Genomic DNA, 24543 nt, shown 5'->3' on the forward strand with positions numbered 1-24543 from the left:
CCCCCCCTCCACCCACCCTCACCCCCAAAATAAAAAAAACAAGGCCAAAAAAATTCCAGGAAGGGTAAAAAGCGTGAGGTTTATTGCTGATTTTTGTTTGAATTCCTTGTCACGTGATTATGATACAAATTGTCAAATTCAAAACGCTATTATGCAAATAAAATAAAACATTATGTTTAATTTAACCTTCTATTGTTTCTGTTTCAGAGAACGAAGTCGTGCTTCATGGGTCAGGAAAACAGTTCAGCCTTGACAGAAACCTACCACACTAGTCTTAACAGAAACCTACCACACAAATTTTAACAGAAACCTACCAAACAAGTCTTAACAAAAACCTACGATACATGTAAAGTTTTCAATAGTAAAGACGTCGTTTAAATAAAAAGACAAGTTTTGATTTATATGTGATTTATGTTCTTGTTTTTTGTAAACTCTAGCAAATTTGTCGAGGTGATATTTACTTTGAATTGGGCATAAATACAAATAAAGTTTAATGTGATCATAAATTTCCAAGTATTTTTATCATATGCCTTTGTGTCACGTAGTAGATTTAGGGTGAAGGGCAAGTTATAATAAAAGCGGCATGCTAGCTGTAAGTGCTCATTATAAATCATAAGCGGTATTTTGTTCGAGTTGCTTCCCTTGTACATTTGTAGATGTAGTTAAAATTCGAAACCTGAGAATTTCTTAATTAACATTTTTTTTTCTGTCATAATCGTAATGTCGAAAATATCACTGGGTTTTAAAGGATTGTACTTGTATAATTGTCTGGATCTGACGTCATCAAGGAATCGATGGTCACGATGTTGCTTGTCACGTGTTAACGTCAACCTACCCCAAGTGGTACATGGTCATAAAATTGTTGGTAAACTTGTAATACTTAAAACATCTTTATGTGTAAGCATCTCTGTCGGTATAACATAAGAGATATTTATCAGCATTTCCACCATATAGTCTTGTTTTCAGCGACATGTTAGGAGTACACGATGACTTCAAAGTAAACATGTCAGAAAAAAACCCAGAAAAAACGACGTACGTCGGCGATATTTTTGAGGGGTTAATTATAAGAATGTTTAATGTTGATTTCTGGTCCTCATAACCGGATATTATAAAAGTGTTTTTTTCTAATTGTAGCTCAGCCAGGTATTTTTTAAAAGCAATACATTTTGTTGCAATCTGCACATCGACTAGTAGAGATTTTAAACAACATTTATAGCCTGTGATATGGTGTACCAAGTTGGGTGCATTGTACTTATCATGGCTGAAAAACGGAGGATTCTAACTCTGAGTTCAGCGTTCTTTTTTCAAAAACAAATCGCTTAGAACCAAACATTTGCTGATAATGAACCACCATGTGTAGCCTTTGTCAAGAATCAAGACAAATTGCAGTTAAATAATCGGGATTTTTAAATATCAATGAAAATCTGTCAAATTTGTACCAATTGTGGTAGCGTGACGTAAGCAATATACAAAAGCATATTGTTGTCTCTCGTTGTTATTTATTGTTCTTGACCTGCTGACAGAAGCCTATAGTCACTACGGATTATTAATATCACAGCTGGTCACTTTTTGTAATTGTGTTGAGAAATTTGGATCTATTTCATATTTCGTACTTCATTATCCGTTCTACATGTACCCTGACCAAATGGCTGTTCAAAGTCTATTATTATATTGACTATATATTAATAATAGCTGATATCAAAAAGAATCTCACTCTAATCGCAGGCAACATGCTTGTGAAATTTCTCCAAAACATATATTTTTTTCACTAGTTTGATAACAAAAATCTTACGAATGATCAGCTATATCTGAATTATTTGTTTTCACAAATAAATAGTGTAAATGTTGCATGCTTTAATCTGATTCTTTTTCGCGATGTTCTCGTACTTTATATACATTCTATGTACTCAGTATATTGACATTTCACTTTAACCACAAAGACTTGGAAAATACACAGAGAAACGATCAGAAGAAAAACAGGGTAGGTTTCATATCAAACAGAAACAAAGGTAAACAAAGAAGCTTAATGACAAACAATGGGATTCAGGAAAATAAATAAACGGGGGATATTTTATGTCACAACAAAAAACAAATAAACAATGCAGGTTCCGTTTATTTAAGGAAATAAAACGCGAATGTGAAATGTAATACAGAAACAAGAAACATACAACGAAGACCACTAGAAAAACAAATATACCGTAGTGGAATTTTTCATTTTATATGTAAAACAAAGGTAATACAGCGAAAAGTTAAAAGTGAAATACACAGTTTTAAGTAAAATGTTATTTCAAAAGTATCAAAAGTATTTTGAAAAAGTAAAAGTATGCATTTTTACTGTCGTTTCTGTATCTGGTAATGCTTTTTCCTTAGTGTACATTTATGGAGGTGTTGTTTCTGAAGATGTACTTGTTGTAGTTGTAGATGGACTTGTTGTAGTTGTAGGTGGACTTGTTGTAGTTGTAGGTGGACTTGTTGTAGTTGTAGGTGGACTTGTTGTAGTTGTAGGTGGACTTGTTGTAGTTGTAGGTGGACTTGTTGTAGCTGTAGGTGGACTTGTTGTAGTTGTAGGTGGACTTGTTGTAGTTGTAGGTGGACTTGTTGTAGTTGTAGATGGACTTGTTGTTTCTGAAGATGTACTTGTTTTAGCTGTAGATGTACTTGTTGTTTCTGAAGATGTACTTGTTGTAGCTGTAGGTAGACTTGTTGTAGTTGTAGGTGGACTTGTTGTAGCTGTAGGTGGACTTGTTGTAGCTGTGGGTGGACTTGTTGTAGTTGTAGGTGGACTTGTTGTAGTTGTAGGTGGACTTGTTGTAGGTGTAGGTGGACTTGTTGTAGCTGTGGGTGGACTTATTGTAGTTGTAGGTGGACTTGTTGTAGTTGTAGATGGACTTGTTGTTTCTGAAGATGTACTTGTTGTAGCTGTAGGTAGGCTTGTTGTAGTTGTAGGTGGACTTGTTGTAGTTGTAGGTGGTCTTGTTGTAGTTGTAGGTGGACTTGTTGTAGTTGTAGGTGGACTTGTTGTAGTTATAGGTGGACTTGTTGTAGTTGTAGATGGACTTGTTGTAGTTGTAGTTGGACTTGTTGTAGTTGTAGATGGACTTGTTGTAGCTGTAGGTGGACTTGTTGTAGTTGTAGATGGACTTGTTGTAGCTGTAGATGTACGTGTTGTAGTTGTGGGTGGACTTGTTGAAAATGAAAGAGGGTGGTCCCACACTGCCGGTTTTGTTGCTCCACATTGAACTGCGAAAAATCCATTTCATTTGTAAAAATTTCTACCATTGTCAGTAGGAGTGGTAAATGTTCTAGTAAAAAGAGCTATAATAAGTTCATTTAAGCAATAACAGCATTATGTTCCTTGTTTTGGTCCTAAAACACGGAGCAGGCATGCAGACTAAATGATTTTTTGTCTGCAATCCTGCTCCGTGTTTTAAGACCATAACACTACTATTACACGAACCTAGACTAGTATTATTACACGTACCTGGACTAGTATTACTACACGTTACCTGGACTAGTATTATTACACGTTACCTGGACCAGTATTATTACACGTTACCTGGACCAGTATTATTACACGTTACCTGGACCAGTATTATTACACGTTACCTGGACTAGTATTATTACACGTACCTAGACCAGTAGTATTACACATACCTTGGCCATTACCATTACACGTACCTGGAACAGTATTATTACACGAACCTAGACAAGTAGTATTACACGTGCCTGGACCATTGTTATTACACATACCTAGACCAGTATTAGTACACATACCTGGACCAGTATTAATGTATAACACGTACCTGGACCAGTATTATTACACGTACCTGGACCAGTATTATTACACGTACCTGGACAAGTATTATTACATGTTACCTGGACCAGTATTATTACACGTACCTGGACAAGTATTATTACATGTTACCTGGACCAGTATTATTACACGTACCTGGACAAGTATTATTACATGTTACCTGGACCAGTATTATTACACGTACCTGGACAAGTATTATTACACGTTACCTGGACCAGACTTATTACACGAACCTTAAAAAGAAATATTACACGTACCTGGAACAGTAGTCTTACACGAACTTGGACCAGTATAATTAGATAAACCTGGACCAGAATTAGTACACGTACCTGGATCAGTATTATTACACGTACCTAGACCAGTAGTATTACACATACCTTGGCCATTACCATTACACGTACCTGGAACAGGATTATTACACGAACCAAGACAAGTAGTATTACACGTGCCTGTACCATTGTTATTACACATACCTAGACCAGTATTAGTACACATACTTGGACCAGTATTAATGTATAACACGTACCTGGACCATTATTATTACACGAACCTAGACCAGTATTATTACACGTGCCTGGCCCATTATTATTACGCATACCTAGACCAGTATTAGTACACATACCTGGACCAGTATTAATGTATAATACGTACCTGGACCAGTATTATTACACGTACCTGGACCAGTACTATTACACATACCTGGACCAGTATTATTACACGTACCTGGACCAGTATTATTACACATACCTGGACCAGTATTATTACACGTACCTGGACCAGTATTATAACACGTACCTGGACCAGTATTATTACACATACCTGGACCAGTATTATAACACGTACCTTGACCAGTATTATTACACATACCTGTACCAGTATTATTACACGTTCCTGGACCAGTATTATTACACATTCCTGGACCAGTATTAATGTATAACACGTACCTGGACCGGTTGTATTACACGTAGCTTGGCAAGTATCATTACACGTGCATTGAACAGCAGTATTTCACATACCTGGACCAGTATTATTACACATACCTGGACCAGTATTATTACACGTGCCTAGACCAGTATTATTACACGTACCTAGACCAGTATTATTACACATACCTGGACCAGTATTATTACACATACCTGGACCAGTATTATTACACATACCTGGACCAGTATTATTACACGTACCAGGACCTGTATTAGAACACTTACCTAGACCTGTATTATTACACGTACCTGGAACGCCTCTGTTGTGCCCATGGTGACCTTCATGAGTATAAAAGCTGTCCCGCAACAGATCATTGTAACCAGCATTAACAGCAGCATGGTTTTAGTATGCTGTGACATCTTCGAAAATTCTGTAATTAAATAATGTTTATATCATTAAACAAGAAAATTCTGTAATTAGATAATGTTTATATCATTAAACAAGAAAATTCTTTAATTAAATAATGTTAATACCATTAAACACGTCACTGATTGAAACATACTAAATCTGCAATGTGCTGCATTGGTCGCTGGATCCCAGACGTTAGTTTTAAGTTTATCTCTCCTATGCAGATCCGGGGTAATATAAGTCCTTCTGTATATTCGATGATTGACCGATCGAACGTGACGAATAAAAACGTTCGTTTGTTTGCTTGTTGTGTTTTACGTCCTAATAACAGCCATGGTTGTTTAAGGACGTGCCAGATTTTGGTGGTGGAGGAAAGTCGGCGTTTCCGGAGAAAACCATCGACCTGCAGCCAGTACCTGGCGACTGCCCCACGTAGAAAAAAACAAACTGTGTTAAAATCCTGAATTGACTGGATTTATCATTTCTGGTGATACTATTTATGGTGCAGAAAACGTTAATTTTTCGAGAATAACATTTTGAATTCGATATTTGCCGGCGTTCATAAAGTTTTTCCCTTTATTTTTGAGTCTCCGAAGTTCTTGTATTTCTCTTGTCGGATAGACTTTTAGGTTCCGAATTTCTCATTGCGAATTTAAAATATCTGACTTACTACACATTTACGATTATTGAAGCCAACCATCATACACTTAAAGGATTGAAGCCAATCATCATACACAACACTTTAATATTGGAAGCCAACCATCTTACACTGCAATGATTGAAGCCAATCATATTACACTTACTTCAAGTCTATTAGCATATACTCGACAACATTACCTGGTTCTATCAATTCATACAAACTGGGACATGAATGCTTATTTCAGCCACTCATCTTAAACTGTCATCTGTCGAGATTAAACAAATGACTTGTTATTGTTGCTTCATGCTCCTTGCTCCTTTCTCCTTTCTCGTCTTGTGTTGAGGCCTGATGATATACACCGCAAAACCGTTGTCGCTGGTGCTCTCAGGTGATGAAATACAAATATAGCACGCTTATTGTGTAACAGCACAGATTTCTAAATTATGGAAACATAAACATTACGGTTAATACTATGGGACAGTACATTAGCCACAAACGAATTTCTGGTCTTTAGGAGATGATGATGATGCCAAAGTGAACAAGAGTACCGCGGGGTGGAACAAAATACGCCCGTCGAATGCCATAAAGTGTTATATACTTTCTTACATTGAAATAAGATCTGCATCATTATAAGAGTGGTTAGCTGATATGCTATAAAAAAAAATAGGAGAAAATCTTCAGACAAAAAATCAAATACTGAAATGAACAAAAGGCAATAAATTTTGCAAAAATCGTCGAATCAAAATTCTTTTAAGGGAGACACAACTTCATATCATGATTATAAAGTATACCAAGTTTCAAAGTGATCCGTTGAAAAATGTTGGAGGAGACTGCCGGCAAAAATAAAATACTGAAATGAACAAAGGGCAATAACTTTTGGAACAATTGTCGATAAATTCTTTTAAGGGAGACACAATTTCATATCATGATTATAATTTATACCAAGTTTCAAAGAGATCGGTCGAAAAATGTAGGAGGAGATCTCCGGACAAACAAAGTTTACGCCAGACGGACGGACGGACGGACAACGCAATACCATAATACTTCCGTCAAATTTGACGGTCGTATAAAAAAAACTAGCATGTGTGTATGCGCATGTGAATATGTACTGTTAATGACATGTTTATATATTATGTAAAATCTCTGAAAAATAAACAATTACAAAAGAATGCCTTTAAAAAGCTGGATTTAATAGACAATTTGTCCTAAATGAAGAAAATTCCTTTTTTTCTCAGGACAGCCATTGGTGAATTTATCTTTCACCCACATCTTGATTTGTGATTAATATTATTTGTGTGAAATACAAATGAAATAATGAAGTGACACCACATGGAAGCTGCCACTGTTCTATGAACATTGTTAATGGCATCTACCTTGAATGTGAAAAGCAATTTAATTTGAGCATTTATGCACTGCTAAAGCAAAGTTGGAATAAAATGTATAGTCATAATTATGTGTAATGTATAATTACACTTCTAGTCTAGGACAGTGCACTTTATAAAGCATTTCCACCAATGCAGTTTACCCATATTTTTTCTAAGTTTCATATATTTAATGTTATCTTTACCATTAGATGTTTCTGGGGTTAGTTATATCACCATTGAAACAAAATCAAATACTGAAAAATAATTGTATGTTTCTAAATAATCATCTTAACCTATTTTCCTACATACATGTATGTATTGACTTGTTTTTATTTTGAGGTATGACAAGTTATTCAGATTAATTTAGTTAACAATGCCGTATTGTTCTTTGCCATACACAATAATTGCAGTGAAATATTATTTCTGAGAATAACTCCCAGATCTTGTACGGAATGAAATTCCATTAAATAAAAACCTTGCCAGATATAATATCATATAAATCTCTTTGATTGTGTGATATATGGTGTAACGCTTGGAAAGTTGCTGATACTTTTGGCATAATGATTTACATTACCCATCAAAGAGGTAGACCAAGTGTGAACTGCTGCAATCAAAGGATTTTCCTTTGCTGATTGTCTTCTAACTGACCTGTGAATTAAGCTGCAACAAGTAAATTTCAAATTCGCACACATAACAAATGGAGGACCATCAAGTTCCCTTCAGAGCAAGTATTGAAGTTAAGTTGAATTATCTAAATATATTTTTTTTCGAAAGAAAATCAAATGTGAAAATGACATGATAAGACAACGATATAGATTTATTTAGTACTACTGGTATAAAAGCAAATAGGGAAAATTCTACTTTGTTTGAATATGTCTCCAGCTAAATTACAAATTACAACATCATATCAATATAAAGATTTGATAAATCTATGACTAAAGCCCATCTGTAATATTTTACATTCACACCAGTCTATCACATTAAGTGGTCAGGTTAAATGCAGGAAACACAAAGCCAATTAAAGTTATAATTGCATTAAGAAGTGCATTTCACTGAAAACATATTTGTGACACAATGTGTGTATAATTTAAATATATGTCCTAGGACATGACAATGTTACATGGATTCTCCCAGCTGTAAAGGAGCAGTAGCCTGTAGGGAGTCATCTTTCTGCATAAAATGGGTTCAGTTTAAAATATAACAATTACAAATTTATGGTAGTTTGAGAGTCATTGTAGTTAATAAATCATTATTTTCTTTATTTTCCTACTATCTACCACCCATAACTTAAATATTTTATAAACGAAATTAAAATAATGTGATACTGGTTATCTATAGGAGAAAAATTATAAGGCTTAGCCTGTTGTCTTATCCCTTTGTTAATGTGCTGTGATATTTCTTCTTTAATTTTTGTTATTAGCTTTGTTTGTTTTGACAATAAAATATTTTGAAAAAAAAATAAAGGGTTCAGTACTTTGCAATTAGATATGGTTGACACCTCATATCCTAGTACTATCATCAAAACCCGGCCTCCTCTGCCCCGGCCGGGGCAATATATAAACAAAATCTCTCGTCGTCAGAATGCTCGTTTTGTCATCCGCAGTAGAACTGCTCGCTCTTGGGCTTTATCTGTTGTAGTCGTTCAACAACGCTGTAAGTATCGATAGGCAAGCTTTTAATAAAATAAGAAAAATAAGTGAGTCTGATCATATAAATATATACATTGATGTATTCCGCAATTTTCGTTCTCGAGCCATCCATAGTTCTGGCCTTCCAGGCTAAGGGGTCACGCTTGTACAATTATGATATTGCAAATGATGAGGATTTAGAATGTCGTCTTTAGATGGAATAGTAGGTAGGTTAGTTGTTTGCATCTGTTCCCCATAATGATAAACATTGTTATAGGCAAATACGTCCTTAAACTGTCAAGATTCAACAGCGCTCAATCGCCCCGAGTGAGAGCACCGCCATATTGTTTACAAAAGGTTTAACCACTTGACCTCTGACCCAAGATGGCGGCGGCAACTGTTAACACGTCTATAACCTAATTAAAGGTGATTGTTTCAGATATATTTATTAAAATAACACTATTAGAGAGTGTCGTTCACCACAGAACAGGTTCATGAAATAATGTAAATATTATTAGTATTTTTTACATTGAATACAGAAACAATCCTCGTTTATTCGCCGTCTCGGTAAAACCCAACAACAACATAAAATAGCTCCTCCCATACAAGAGAGTTCACAAATTATTACAAACGTGCAGATTACCTCCCCTGCACCGTATCCTTCTCTTACATGCATATGCATAAACTATTTGCATCTAAATCGTATAGTGAACTTTCTGTACTTACATGTATCTTAGTGAGCGTTTCACTAATATGAGCACTAGTTTCCTTCAGATCTTACTTTAGTGAGTGTGTTGCTACTATATGGACACGAAATTTCCTTCAGAACTTACCTTAGTGAGTGTGTTTCTATTATGGGCACATAATGTCCTTCATAACTTATCTTAGTGAGCGTTTCGCTAATATGAGCACTAGTTTCCTTCAGAACTTACCTAAGTGAGTGTGTTGCTACTATGGGCACGTTATTTCCTTCAGAACTTACCTTTGTGAGCGTTTCGCTAAATTTGAGCGCGAAATTTCCTTCAGAACTTACCTTAGTGAGCATTTCGCTATAATGAGCACGCAAACTTCTTCAGAACTTACCTTAGTGCGTGTGTTGCTATTATGGGCACGTAATTTCCTTCAGAACTTACCTAAGTGAGTGTGTTGCTACTATGGGCACGTAATGTCCTTCAGAAATTACCTTAGTGCGTGTGTCGCTATTAATATGGACACGTAATTTCCTTCAGAACTTACCTAAGTGCGTGTGTTGCTATTATGGGCACGTAATGTCCTTCAGAACTTACCTAAGTGCGTGTGTTGCTATTGTGAGCACGTAATGTCCTTCAAATCTTAGTGAGCGTTTCGTCTGTTCATCAATGTATACTTTGTTTATCGAACAGCTCTTCACATAGCCTGTAATACGTGTACAGGTAGGAAAGGTTCACGTGTCAAAATATGACATGCAGGTCACTTACTTTTTGATTATTGTACATTAATAATGTTTCTTGTTGAATGAAGTATAACGAACTATCAATTACGTATTAAATCGTATGATACACGTTTAGTTTATCGTATAGCAGGTGAACGACCCTATATTGGACCGAGCCAAAAGGAAAGACATAAATAGCTTCAAATGAACTTTTCCATAATACAAGTGTCATACAATAAATTGTTGATTTTTCATGATGAATTATGGAGAGTTTAACTTGTTTAGTGAAGGTTGCAATTTACATCCTTGAGCTCTTTAAGATATTGTTGCAGGTTACACAAAACAACATTTTTTTGTACATTACACATACCCATGTAGAAATCATTAAATCAATAGTGTTGTTTAACCTTACAAATTAATAATCACCTTTTACACTTTAAATCTATTTAGAATTTTAGTTGTTACACCTAACAGTTGTTAAGGCTTTTCTTGGGTTGCTCTAAATAACTGTTCAGCTTTTTGCATGGTTTCATCTACCCATCTTTTGATCCTATTTAATTGGGCGTTCCACTAGTATCGATATGATCCCTTCTTCTGAATTTATTTTAGTTTGTGCCTCAAGTATAAATGCACACGTACCTTTGAACTTTAAATGTAATTTGCTTTTTTTAACACGCAGACATTTTTTATACTGCGAATGCTTGGGACATTCATGTTTTTAAAACATTTGTTTTTATATAACTCTACTTGTCGTTGTGTCTGCAGTATTTTATGAACATTTGCATGAAAGCCAAAGTCTCAATGAGGTCATAATAAAGTATGTAGCATAACTGTAACTAGGTACTGTAAAGGTGTATAACCCCTTTACCCCCACCATAACAAGGATATAAAGAATATGAAAAATGTTGAAGAAATCTAAATTGTCTCTAATGTTAACTGTTAACTGACGTACAAAGTGTTTTTAACAAATCGTCAGTAAAAAGATATTAAGCTGCTGTTATTTTTATTGGGACCGCAGATAAAATGTCTTAACTATATATCTGTATGTAGTCCTAACTCAATATGTATGCATATACAACTTTGTTTGCCTATTACATTTTATTTTTTATTTTTTTTGGTAATGCATTGAAGTCGGGTATCGCACGAGCTTGTTGTGCAGTACATGCCGGGTCATTCAGCGACAGTCGGACCGACAGTAAACATGTTGTTATTTTTTTGAGAGAGAAATGAACACCTTTTTATAACAACTTTCGAAATCCGTTATGAATTGATGGAATGGTTTTACATGAATTCATGATGTAGGTACGGAAATGTGAAAACTTTGAGCGAGTTTGATCTGTAAATTGTGTCGGCGATTATGCGATCCATACAATAAATAATTGAATTGTTATTTTCGTGTTGTTTTGGTTTATGTCAGAGGGTGTGTTGGGGGGAACGGTAGTTTTGTAAGATCTCCACAAGCTGTCTAAGCTTGACGTAAGGTCACTTTGAACACATCGAATGTGTGTTTTGTGTATTATTAGGGAATGTTTTTTTAAATTCCCAATTACAGCCTTCAACATGTTGTTTTTTACTTGAAAAAGGGTTGAAATATTTCTAAATATAGGTTGGTTATTTAATTTATTTTCTTCATCGTCATCAACAGCAAAGTATTTCATTAAAGGACTCTTCCAGAAATCTTTTCAGAAGACCACTTTTAAAAAAAAATTCTTAAGAATGATGACGATTCTGAAGAAAGCCAGTTAGATTATCAATCTATGGTTACAAACTAATACGGTGGTTTATAAAAATGAATACCGTCAAACCCTATATTAAAGAAATGATTTATTTACTTCGGCATTTTACAAAGTAGGTACAACCTCATTAAAAACTTGTAATATATGACAGTTTCATTGCATCTATATACCTAAAGACCCAAAAGAGATATTAGCTGTAGAAATCCCCGATAAAAAAAAAACGCGTTTAACATATAATGAATATTATCCGGCACAAGACGTATTTTGCTTTAACGATGCGGTATACACTGTTCCCTCAGAAAACACGGTACAGCGATCGGTACCGAAATAGCCTCAAACACGCAATCCTAGTTTAAGAGTATTTGGAAGAATAATTGTTCGGTGTAATTGAGAGGAAGCCTGAGACATACTACCAAAATTTAAATAAAACATTAAAACCTTTTTAAAGTTTTCTAAATAATTGCCTAGCTGTATACAACAAGCTGACCTTTGGGTACGTCAATATTGAAAAGGAAGCTCGACACAGATTACCGCGATCAGATTGAAACAAAGGAATACTCATATACTTATTGTAACAGCCAGCTGATCTATATGAAGATGATTTTGTAGTCACCGTATTTCTTTAAACTGGTTTGTCTGTATGACCGATTCGTTTTGTTTTTATATAAAACCTTTGTAATGGATAGTCGTATCAAGACAAAAAACATAGCCAAGACTTTCAACTCCACGTTTAGATATATCGAAGGTGTCTTGTCTTTGAATAAAAATCATTTCATTGACCGAACGATCGTATACACCTCTCTGATCTTAAAATCAAGTACTCTTCTTCAGCTGCTTTCCTTGATCGATCTGTCCTTACAAAAAGATCAATAGGAACGGCATACTACTAAGCTACAGGATTAGCGGAACGATTTCGACTTTCCTTTACATGATAATAACAACCCTGCTTCCCCTAACTAGTGTGTTTACATGTCGCAGTTGATTTGGTATTTATGAGTTTAAGGGGCCGCGGTGGCCAAGTGGTGAAGGCGTCTAAAATTCTGCTACCACTATAGCCCTCTTCGGGAACTCCGGCTTTCCTCCAAACCTGGCACGTCCTTAAATGACCATAGCTGTTGGTAGGACGTACCACACAAACACATTTGAGAGTTTGTTTTCGAATATCATGACTTCTGTGTCATATGTCGACTACTAACGGACAAAGCAGGTAGATACGGATTATTGACAGGTTGTATAGCCGTCTGACTCTCATATTGCGATATGTTACTTCTTTGTATGTTAATAATTATGAAGGTCGATGTGCATAATTATGCTCATTGTTAAGCATTGTGATTTTTTTGTCATAACCCGATTTCGCGATGTGAGGACTTGACACTACTTGGAATTGACCTAGATTGACATGGCGGATGCTGTCGATGAAGCAGAAGACGCTATCTCACCCGGAACTCATGGTCCGATTTTTCTTATACGTTTTCAAGTGCCTCCATGTAAATCTTTCGTTTGTTCCCATTTTGCCACAGTTTTATCTATTTTATGTATCGAATTATGGTTTTGTTGATTCTTCGGTGGTCTCTCGATGCTTGTTCTATAAAAAGAAAACTAAGTGAAACAATGATTATTTTTTTAATTATTATTATATTAAACCTCCATTCCATCGGGAAAATGTTTTCATAAAAACATGGCAACAATGCTTCAGTTACTTTGTGAGATCTGTCGGCATTATTCTCGTATCTCAGTGAGATATCTTATTATTTCTGTAGCAACTATGTGATATCTCTTAACATCATTTCAAGGGAATCCCATTTATTTGAAAGACATGCAATGGTCTGTTTTTATCCCGATTTTCTTCTCCAGTTTCATAGTTTTGCAAATAATTTTACATGTACACGTTCTACATGTAGAAAGGAGTCTTTCATTTTTCTAAAAATACATCTATTTTATTAGCATCAGAACATGATTTAATAACCGTCAAAACTTTGAATTTCCGAAAAATTTCCGAAAAGGATATTCGTGTCTTTAAAATCAATACATGGATGTCTTTCATCGTGCTCAGTATACCATACATTAAAATCGCACTAGTTAATTCCTTTTTCGCTAACCGTTTTTAGTGTCGAAAACCTGACTGATTTTGTATTAGAAAATTTACGATTTTATTTTCCTTGTACAGTTTTATGTGTTTATTTATGTATGTATTATATACTGCCTGTAATCACAAATCTCCCGTTTCTAGAACGGATTCCATTTCTCTTTAAATTTCTATTTGTAGGAGTTTATTACAAGTCGTTAGGCAAACTTCTGATAAATAAACTTAAATTTCTAAGTTATAAAATAGTTTCCTTTCTAAATGGTGTCATGTTTCAATTATGAAAGTTCGACTACGGAACTTCGTCTTTTTAAAACGGTACCAATTTGCATAAGTAAAAGTATACTGACAAGATATCGGACTTACTTTGGATTTCTGACAAAGTCTTTGCAAATCTAGAGCCCTATATTCCCTGCATTTTTAACATTTTGTTTAACTTATCTAGATATTTTCGAGAAGGGTTTGTAAGCCTAGAAAAGCAAATTCAGTATCATAATGCCTTTTATTGTTATCAAAATAAGATCTCAACATGTTCAATGTCGTAGACATTTATCAACCCGCTGCAGTTTATCAACAGATATATAGAGGTTACACAACGAGTGGTTGCTGAATATGGTATTTATTTCCACTCGAGTTAGTTAATTTTCAAAAGTTACAAAAGATACGAGCTTTAACGAGTGTTTTTCTGTAACTTTTGAAAATTAACTAACGAGAGAGAAATAAATACCATACTCAACAACCAAAGAGTCGTGTGATCTGTTTCTACCACAATTCCATGAGCAATCGCTAGAAATAAGACTGGCGTAGTGATATGACCCATATGTAAAAAGTCACTCATTAATATTCAAAAATGACTTTTTTTTTAAAATTTAATAATTGTCAAAATTAATGTTTCGGCAACAACTTCATGAAAAAATATAATAGATGAACGACTTTAAATATTGAGAGAAGCAGTATTGCATTAATTTATATTGATTAACCACGGACTATATGTGCGTAAGTATATCGTACGAAGTCTGTCTCCCGCCAAGTGATGTTAGCGAATTTATCGCTGTCAATGTCCAAAACCATAGGCCTACATTTCTTCGTGACGGTTCTTTGGTTGATGTTTATAATGAAAGTTCAGCCATAGTCAGACCGTCCAGAGAGCGATAACGGGACGTTGGGAGAACGAATTTTTTTCCAACACTGTGACAGATCTTGTTTTGGATTCACGTCCTGGACACGCGACTGTGTGACGTCGAAACGATATCGAGCGTCTGTAGCAATTTTACCTGAAACTAGCGATCAAATCTTTAAGTATCATCTTCTTTTAGTATTGCCTTAATAACCCCCTTTTCCGCATATCCTTACAAAGTCACCAACATTTGTCGGATGTTGACAGCAGACGACGTAAACAAAACAGCATGAGGAAAAAGGCGCATGGAAAAAGTCCTCCCGGTTAAAGTTCATCTTCTCGACCAATGGAAACTCTTGAAGGTCATATACCACGTGTGGAATATCTAACAGTCTGCGTGTTTACACAGCGTATTGTGGTAGAAACTTTACAACGCAATGGGCCGTTACACATATTTTCTTATAATTTGTTTTTATATGAAAAGTGTAAGGCCCTTGAGAATTCTGTTATATTTTGTTTATTTTGTAACTTTCATGTACGTATGACTTCGGTACTCTTGATGAGTTCATGCAATACCCGGAATAAGCTTTGTTAGACATTGATGGTATTATTCTTATTTATATTGATTTTGTGATTTTATAATGTCATCATCTGTTTTAATCACAACCGGTAGCGGCCGAACCTCTGTGTGCTGACAGGCGCGGGTTCGACTTCCTGCGTCGTGTGCAACTTGTATCGGACATGGACATCTAAACTTGGCATTAAATAGTTTGATATAATATTGTTTATTCGCATTAAAACTGATATCTTACACATATAATTCACTTTACTCATGCGCTTTAAGTTACAGAATTAATCAATGACTAAAAATGTTCCTAATCTTTCGGACATTTTGGTTTGATGTTAGTTTTTTTGCTCCATTTTCAGTTCTTTTCTGTTTTTGATTAAGTTTTTTTTAACTTTTTGTTGTTGAGTTTTTTACTTCATTAAGATGACAAAGATATTTGTTTGTGGCGAATATTACGTCATTGCCTTTCTCCGTTCGTTCGTTAATCAGTCTTTCCGTCCGCGAAGTTAGTCGGCGACATTTCTTTTATAATACTATTTCACCTAGAGTAACCAGATTTCGTGAACGAAGAACAGAAGGTCAGTTTGACCTAACTGTGACCTACGATTTGACCTTTGACCGTAACTTTTTTTAAAGTTTGCCCGGGCCATATCTTCTATACTATTTCACCTGGAATAACCAGATGTGGTGTACAGGGACATCCTGGGATGGCAAAGTGCAGAGTGTAAGAAGGTCACTATGACCTATAATTTGACTTTTGACCTTAAATTTTGAAACAGTTTGTTCGGGCATATATTCTTTACTCTTTTTAACTTGAGTAACCAGAATTGATGTTCAATGACATCTTGGGATGACGGTGTGCAGAGTGCAAGAATTAGGTCACTGTGATCTATGACTTGACCTTTAACTTTAACTTTTGAAAATGTTTGTCCAGGGCACATCTTTTATACTATTTCACCTGGAGTAACCAGAGTTGGTGTCGAAGGACATCTTGGGATGACGGAGTGCAAGAAGTTGGTCACTATGACCGATGCATCCTGACAAAAGTGTAATGTTTGTAAAATATCGAAATCATTCCCGGTGGGGAACTATGGATTGTCTTGCAACAATTTGCCTTGTTTCTATATGTGGTGTGCTGTGCAACTAATTTATTGCTGTAATGATAAATTTGCCCTCATCACGGAGTGTGGAAAAGTAAACGTTATACTGTGACGAAAATGTCAAGGCATACTGCCGTACAATGTACACGGTATTCAGGAAATATATTTTAGTCCAAAATAAAACATCTTTAACATGAAACCTAGGTATAAATTGTCGATAACACTGAATATAACTTTATCTTATATATTCTAGTTGGGAAATATGAAATTCAGGAATCTGCGAGGGAACACCTACAACCGACCACTACACAGAAACATTTTGTGGGGAGGGAAGGAATGAAAGACAAACAGAATGCTAATGCTGGAAAATCTGCAAGAACAGACAGTCATGATAGTATGTACTCACAGAGGTACTTGGTTCACAACTTGGAAATGAGTAAGACCTCCACCCTAAAGCCATTATATTATAAAAGCAGAAAAATTATCCTTACGGGCGCAGAAATAATATAAAAAGAAAAAATATCAACAACGAGTCTTTAGTACTTTCATCTCTTCAAGAGATTCTTCAGACTCATAGACTAACAATTTAATCTCCTTGTTACAGGAACTTGTTACCCTGTACCAGCCGTCAAGATCACTGCGGTCGGAGTCAGGATCTTTGTTGTGTGTCCCAAAATCTCGTACTGTGACCTACAGTTGTACGGAAACAGATGCTTTGGGAGGCTAGGGTTTCGGCTACGTTGTGGAATAGCTTGCCATCTGCTATTAGGAAGTCAAATACCCTGGCCAGGTTCAAGAGGGACATAAAAACTCACCTCTCCACGTCTGCATTTTAGAATCTTTGCAAAGACGTCACGTAAATACCACCCTTTTATTTGTTCAATTATGTGCACATTGCTTGTCAAATGTATGAAAGTGATTGCAAGCCTTTGTTGTTTGTTTTCACAATTATAATTATTACTATTATCCATATGTTGTAAAGCGCCTTAGAGTAATTTTATAAATTATATAGGGCGCTATATAAATGTTGTATATTATTATTATTGACGAGATGAAAGTTCTACAGACTCGTTATTAAGGTTTTTTCTTTATATATATACTGTATAGATAAACATAGTCGTGCTTCAATGATTTGGTATGTATATCATAACACGGAAATGGACTAGTTGAAGTTCTTTATTAAGCCTTGAGCATTTTGCTAATCAGCTGATTACATAAATATCATAGCATACAATATTCAGTGCAAAGAGACAGCAGTATACAAAGATACTGGCACATATAATCATAAGACAGTGTCGTTCTAAAAACCATTACACACAATCAGTTAAGTATGGTTTCTTGATCCAATATGTTTTGCTTCAAGAAATAAACTTACCTAAATGATTCAATTCCTCATTATTCCGTACACTTGATTGCCGAGTTAACTTGAAAACAGATGGCCTACGTCAGTAGTGCTTCTTAATGAATTTAACTCTTATTATCTAATATATAGGACATATTAGTAAAACAATGGTACTCATCCTCAGTCACATTTAATGAACAATGAGTACAGAACCTCTGTGATCTTTTGTGTTATGGTATCTCCCTGTCTAGACAGACAAGCAATGCCAGCTCTAGGACAAACCTAATTTTGAAAATAAAATTCCCGATTTTCTTAAGTAAAAATTGTCAACAAAAATTATCAACACTGTTTCAGTATCAAAAGCATTTTAGACGAGTATTAATAAAACCTATCAAGTTTGCTGGGTTTGATCAAAAGTTCTTTCCATGGATAGTGCGGATTTTACAACATTATTTTGCTGACCAATCCACTAGTTAGCCAGACCTAGGGAAAACAATTTACGAATAACAAAAGATACCCATTTATTTTTGTAATAAAGATTAACATTTGCCAAATGAAGCATTTCCTGGTATAATACTTGCAGTATACAATTATATGTGTTTAAAATCTAAAACCATGCAGTATTCGAAAATACACAAGAATATCATACTTTCTAGTGGATATCTATTACTTTCAAAATATACCATGGCATCAGATGTTGAAACTTTTTAATCCCGATAATATCTTACAAAAATCCAAATGCACCTTTTCGGTTATATGCTATTTTCTAAAATTCCATATCTCAGATGCATAACATAAAATACCTCTAACATAGGTGCCAAAAATATTTAACATTGTTTTAATATATAAACTATTTCTTTTTACATTTAGACTACATCGCAAACAGGTTTTTTTATCTTGACCAAATCAATAGCTTTGAACAATACTCAGGCTATTATCAGATCTAAATTGGAGACCTAAATATCAAAGTTCATCCACAATATCCTTCAATAGGTGTATCATCATACATCTAGATTTCATCTTCAGAAATTCTGTAGCCATTACGGAAGACAATACTTCTAGTTTTATCAGTGTTAACACTCTGATAAATATTCATGAAAACAACACTAAGTCATCAGAGTATAAAAGTAAAATAACAGTAAGTGTCCCGGATATATATATCTTAATTACATACAGGTCCCGGTTATATAAATCACGTGATGGTATTACATATAGGTCGAAGATATAAAGGTCACGTGTTGGGTTTACATACAGGTTCAAGATATAAAGGTCATGTGTTGGTATTACATATAGGTCTCATATATATAGATAACGTGTTGGTATTACATACAGGTCCCAGATATATAGATCACATGTTGGTATTACATACAGGTCCCAGATATATAGATAACGTGTTTATAGGTCCCGGATATATAAATCACATGTTGGTATTACATACAGGTCCCGGATATATAGATCACATGTTGGTATTACATACAGGTCCCAGATATATAGATCACATGTTGGTATAACATATAGGTCCCAGATATATAGATCCCCTGTAGGTATTACATACAGGTCCCAGATATATAGATCACATGTTGGTATAACATATAGGTCCCAGATATATAGATCACGAGTAGGTATTACATACAGGTCCCAGATATATAGATCACATGTTGGTTTTACATACAGGTCCCAGATATATAGATCACATGTTGGTATAACATATAGGTCCCAGATGTATAGATCACGTGTAGGTATTACATACAGGTCCAAGATATATAGATCACGTGTCAGTATTACACTCAGGTCCCAGATATATAGATCACATGTTGGTATAACATATAGGTCCCAGATATATAGATCACGTGTAGGTATTACATACAGGTCCCAGATATATAGATCACGTGTCAGTATTACACTCAGGTCCCAGATATATAGATAACGTGTCAGTATTACATGTTTTTGTATCACACACAGATCCCAGAAATAGTCTAAATGTTAGGATCACATAAAAAGGTTCCGGATGTAGACAAAACGTTTGTATCACATATCGGTCCCGGATATCGATCACGTGTTCGTGTCACATAAAGGCACAGGATATAGATTGCCTGCATGGAGTTTTTTTGTCAAGATATGGAATTTAAAATGGTATGTCAAATCTAATTTTTTTGAAGACAGCAAAGACTCGGGATGCGTGTAGTGTATGGTATATTGTCCAACGTTTACACATCAGTTAGGACGTTGTATAAAGCTGCAGTGACTGTACCCGGTAACTGTCCAGGTGACTACTTGTAGTGGATTATTTTCATTTCATCATTCACGTGACCAATCCAGAGTGTATGGTCGTCCTGAAGGCTGATACACAAAGGTCCACTTCCACTGGGGATATACACTGTCCGGAGGAAGTGTCCATTGTTCCCGTCAATCAGCACCACTGACTTCGTTACGTTTTCCACTACGAGAACATCTCCAGTACCGTCAAAGCAAACATCCAAGGGGAAGAACTTGGACTGCTGACTTCCATCTTCTTGTAATTTAATAGCACCAAGATGTTTGCACTGAAACTTCAGTTTCAGATCTTTATCCATCACAATGACCCGGGGTTCATTTCCTGGTGCCTTACCAGCCATGTAGTTAACAATCGATACATTGTCAGTATCAGCAGCAGCTATATCCCCGGTCTGTCTACAGTACGTCAGGCGATTGGGATCTAGCGCCTCCTGTCTACAGACACCGCCCGCTCCATCCGACACTGCCTGCCCGTCACTAGTGAACATCGCTATTCCGTAATACATTCCGACCACCACCATGTCTTCCTGTGTGATACACAAACTCCGTGGGACAGCATCTACGGTAAAACGTGTCACTGCGTCACCATTCGATGTAACTTCCCGGATGCTTTTGTCTTCCTTCACACATAACCATATCCTCCCCGTGGTTGGAGATACGGTAATGGATCTAACTTTGATTTTGCACTCGATTTTCACCTTGATTTTCCCCTTGTGATCTACGCCGCATATTTTGTCATCGTCCCAGAACGATAGCCAAGCCACGTCACCTGAACGACCTGTACGACACACATCGTAATAAAAAGGTGTTTAAAACTTGATACAACTGTGTGTGGTGGAACAGGTTGGTATAACGCGTTCCATCCTTCAACTAGTACTGTACCCAGCATCCGTTCCAGCAGGTCGTTATGAACGACCCCGGGTTTGAAGGCTGCCGTCCTCAAAGCTCGTAGATCGGGCGGTACAGTTTCGGTGCAGGTATTTCGAGTTTCCGTCGCCACTGAAATGACGTCTACATTTGATCCGCAAGACAATACCTGCTGACACCTTTCTAGTTGCGGTTTCAGTTTCTCTCCGAGAACTTTTGTCAGTGCGGCTGTGTTTTTCTCGGTGATATTTGCATTTACCTTCATCAAATATCTACATAGTGTTACTAACTTGTCAACCAGATTGTCTGCCTCTGTTTTTATCTGTTCCCCTTGACGTTGGATGTCCGCGATCATTTTCCTAAAATCTATACCGCTTTTCTTGAAGTTTTCTTCATTTTCCTGAATTTGTCCGTCAAACTTCGGAATATCTGTTTTAGAAAGCCGGTTCTCATGTTGCCGGAGATGCTGTTTGTGTTCCAACACGTATTCAGTAAGTTTACCTATGCTGTGAGAATTATGACGACTCACAACACATTCCGTACAGAGAAGTTCATTGTCACATGTCCTACAGATATAGATAAAACCCATTCCTGGATGATAAGTACATCCAGCTATTGGAGTCTGGGCGGCCATGTTATCGTACGGTCGGCTACATAGAAATACACAGATGTGTTACTGACGTTCCTTCTGTAAACCTGTCAATTTCAATATGGCGATAGTTCGTGATAATACATGGCAATGCCTTCTACGCGGAAAAATGATAATAAGCCCTTAATATTAGCGTGTCCATGAAGGGACGATTTCCGTACAATTCATACCAAGGAAACAGGGAAACGGTGCTTAATGCTTAAATCGACCCAAAATAAAGAGATTTGCACGGCCATACTGTCCCCTTTGTGGTATATGAGCATATTTTTAGGGATTGAAATTCTGTGTTTCACGGCTGCTGTAATTTCTGTATACTTAGCTATTTATTCAAATTTACATTGATGTTCATATATGTAAATCTGCATAAAGCAGACATATTAAAACATTATGAAATACTTTCTCTACTGAGTGTTGATCACAATAATTACATATTTTATTTACTCTTGGGGTATTACAAGATGCGACGATAGTCGAAATTTAGAAATTAATCTAAGGTAAACATCCGAAATAGACTTTGTCAAATAATACTGGAGCGTAAAACTATCTGTCAAAAACTTGTACAAAAATCATTTTGATGAATTTTCGACAAATTCGTTCCGTTTTTGAATAAAATTATTATTGTAAAATCACCTTTTCATTTACTACATAGTGATTTAACCAAACATCATCGAAACCTGGTTTTACTAACAAATTTTTGACTTGGCAGCGCCAGTTACAGTTTCTGTGATTACATTCATCCTTATCTTCATATACTGACTTAAGAACACAATTGTTAGATTTAATTAATTTCAGCCAATATTAAACTATTCGACACTTACGCATAATGTGTAAAGATGAACGCCCTAGCTCCGAGTACACCATAAAAGAGGGAGTACTCCTTTTAACATTCAGTGTTCTTTTTACATGTACTTTTCCAACCTTATCGGCAGCATTAAAACCCCATACTTCACAACCATAACTAAGGACAGTGGAGACATATAGACATCAAACACCTTTAGCTTTGACTCGACATTGAGGGATAAATTGTTTCATATTTTCACAAATGTTTAACATACATTTGCGTCCTTGATCGGCAATAATAAATGGAGTTTTTGTAATCTTGCCATTCAAATTTAATGTAATACCTAGGTAGTTATAACTATTAACAATATCTTTATCTTTATTTTCAAAATAAAATTTAGTGTTTACATGTAAGTTGCCACTATTTCGGAAGACAACATTTTTTTTCTTATCAATATTTACCGTAAACTGCCAGTTGTCGCTGTACTGTTTCAAAGAGTCTAGCATGTCCTGTAAACCAGAGGCTGACTCGGAAAATAGATCAGTATCACCAGCGAATCTTATCATTGATTTATTTGAAAATGTTATTTTATTATAGTTCAATTACATGTTTCGAAATAATTACAGCATTCTTCCTTATAGCTAGAACACACCAGAGTGCATTAATAGTAGTAGTTACGTTAAAGATGAAGTCCTACAGAGTAGTATTCATATCAGGAGAAATTAATTTGCGCGCACGTAAGTTTCTTGTAATGGTGATAATTCCTTAACATAATTACCGTTAAATTAGCTACCGCAGAATTCGCGAGAACAATTATACATTAAAATAATATTACCGAGAATAGAGGTATCGGTCTCAGTTCAGCATAAGTGTGTTTAAATATTTGACAATCTGCTTACAATACATATATCATGTGGCCTAACAGGAAATAAATATTTCCTTATTGTTATTGTCGACTATGTACATATTGTTATTAAATATGTCCTGTTTATAATATTTCTTAAATGATTCATGACGTGTAGCTATAAATATATTGACAAGGCCATAGTTTTAACGTATCATTACCACAAAACTCAGTACACCGTACTAGTTTACTTTATAATTTAATAACATAATTGTAAATGTAAGGTTAAATAAATACATCAATCAATGTTCATAGAAGTTTGAGTATTTTTTTTATTTTTTTTTAGTGCACTAACACGCAAGCGCGTGATACATTTTTCGCTGTCATGTTCTCCAGCTTTCTTTACGTGAACTTCCGATTTAATAAAAGAAGGCTCTATAGACCAGTTTTGTTCTGTTTAATTTTAGTGCAAATATGTGGCGGTGGCAGAAAAATGGTTTAATACTGAATACGATCAAACGTCAAAATATAGAGTTTGTGAATGGAGATCTATTTCCTGCGTTGGACATTATTGACACATTTGAGACTTAGACTTAGGACTTGCCATAAATTGTATGTCGACAATTCTATGTATGAATACAGTCTTGCCCAATTGTATGCTAAATTTGTATAAACGATAAATTTTCAGATTAAACATTTCTGTTCAAAGTTTTTTTCTTCAGTAATTTGTCCTAGAGCATGTCGGCAAACATTATTCTAATATTTAATATAACTACACTGTATATAATTAAATTAGCCTCTATAACAGGTTGTTGAAGCAAATGTCCAATGATGGAAAATAAGACGTGTTTTGTCATGTCATGATGGGTAAATCTTTCAATATTTTGCACATTGTGCATGTAAGAATTATACACAGCAAAATAGCAAAACTGATTCTACGGTCCGATTTGTTCTGAATGGAAACTTCTGAAAGATTTTTTTAAAACGCCTAAA

General features: G+C 35.4%; 3 protein-coding genes across 3 annotated transcripts in view; 1 reads left to right on the forward strand and 2 right to left on the reverse strand.

The window, feature by feature from the left end:
* Positions 1–398, forward strand: part of LOC110447205 — a 4379-nt gene extending 3981 nt beyond the window's left edge. Inside the window, exon 6 of the mRNA XM_021492745.1 lies at positions 208–398. Within this exon, the coding sequence (XP_021348420.1) occupies positions 208–272 (65 nt within the window). The 3' untranslated portion in view covers positions 273–398. The remainder of the gene's footprint in view (positions 1–207) is intronic.
* Positions 399–2331: 1933 nt separating this feature from the next.
* Positions 2332–5157, reverse strand: LOC110447216 (involucrin-like). The gene is made up of 4 exons (XM_021492755.1): positions 5047–5157; positions 3999–4047; positions 2869–3014; positions 2332–2835 (listed from the first exon to the last, which is right to left on the reverse strand). The coding sequence occupies exons 1-4, from the start codon at positions 5155–5157 to the stop codon at positions 2332–2334; spliced, it is 810 nt and encodes a 269-aa protein (XP_021348430.1).
* Positions 5158–20405: 15248 nt separating this feature from the next.
* On the reverse strand, positions 20406–21910 carry LOC110447217. The gene is made up of 2 exons (XM_021492756.1): positions 21292–21910; positions 20406–21187 (listed from the first exon to the last, which is right to left on the reverse strand). The coding sequence occupies exons 1-2, from the start codon at positions 21908–21910 to the stop codon at positions 20406–20408; spliced, it is 1401 nt and encodes a 466-aa protein (XP_021348431.1).
* Positions 21911–24543: the final 2633 nt, after the last annotated feature.

Source organism: Mizuhopecten yessoensis, unplaced genomic scaffold, assembly GCF_002113885.1.
Source record: "Mizuhopecten yessoensis strain PY_sf001 unplaced genomic scaffold, ASM211388v2 scaffold3235, whole genome shotgun sequence".
In the NCBI taxonomy this organism is placed as follows: domain Eukaryota; kingdom Metazoa; phylum Mollusca; class Bivalvia; order Pectinida; family Pectinidae; genus Mizuhopecten; species Mizuhopecten yessoensis.

Coding starts and splice junctions, on each gene's coding strand:
- LOC110447216 (XM_021492755.1), bottom strand. CDS start 5,157: ATGTCACAGCATACTAAAACCATGCTGCTGTTAATGCTGGTTACAATG. Junction 4,048..5,046: donor GCACAACAGAGGCGTTCCAG/GTACGTGTAATA, acceptor TTTCTTTTTAAG/GTTCGTGTAATAAGTCTGGT. Junction 2,836..2,868: donor TCCATCTACAACTACAACAA/GTCCACCTACAA, acceptor GTCCACCCACAG/CTACAACAAGTCCACCTACA.
- LOC110447217 (XM_021492756.1), bottom strand. CDS start 21,910: ATGGCCGCCCAGACTCCAATAGCTGGATGTACTTATCATCCAGGAATG. Junction 21,188..21,291: donor CCTGCTGGAACGGATGCTGG/GTACAGTACTAG, acceptor TGTGTCGTACAG/GTCGTTCAGGTGACGTGGCT.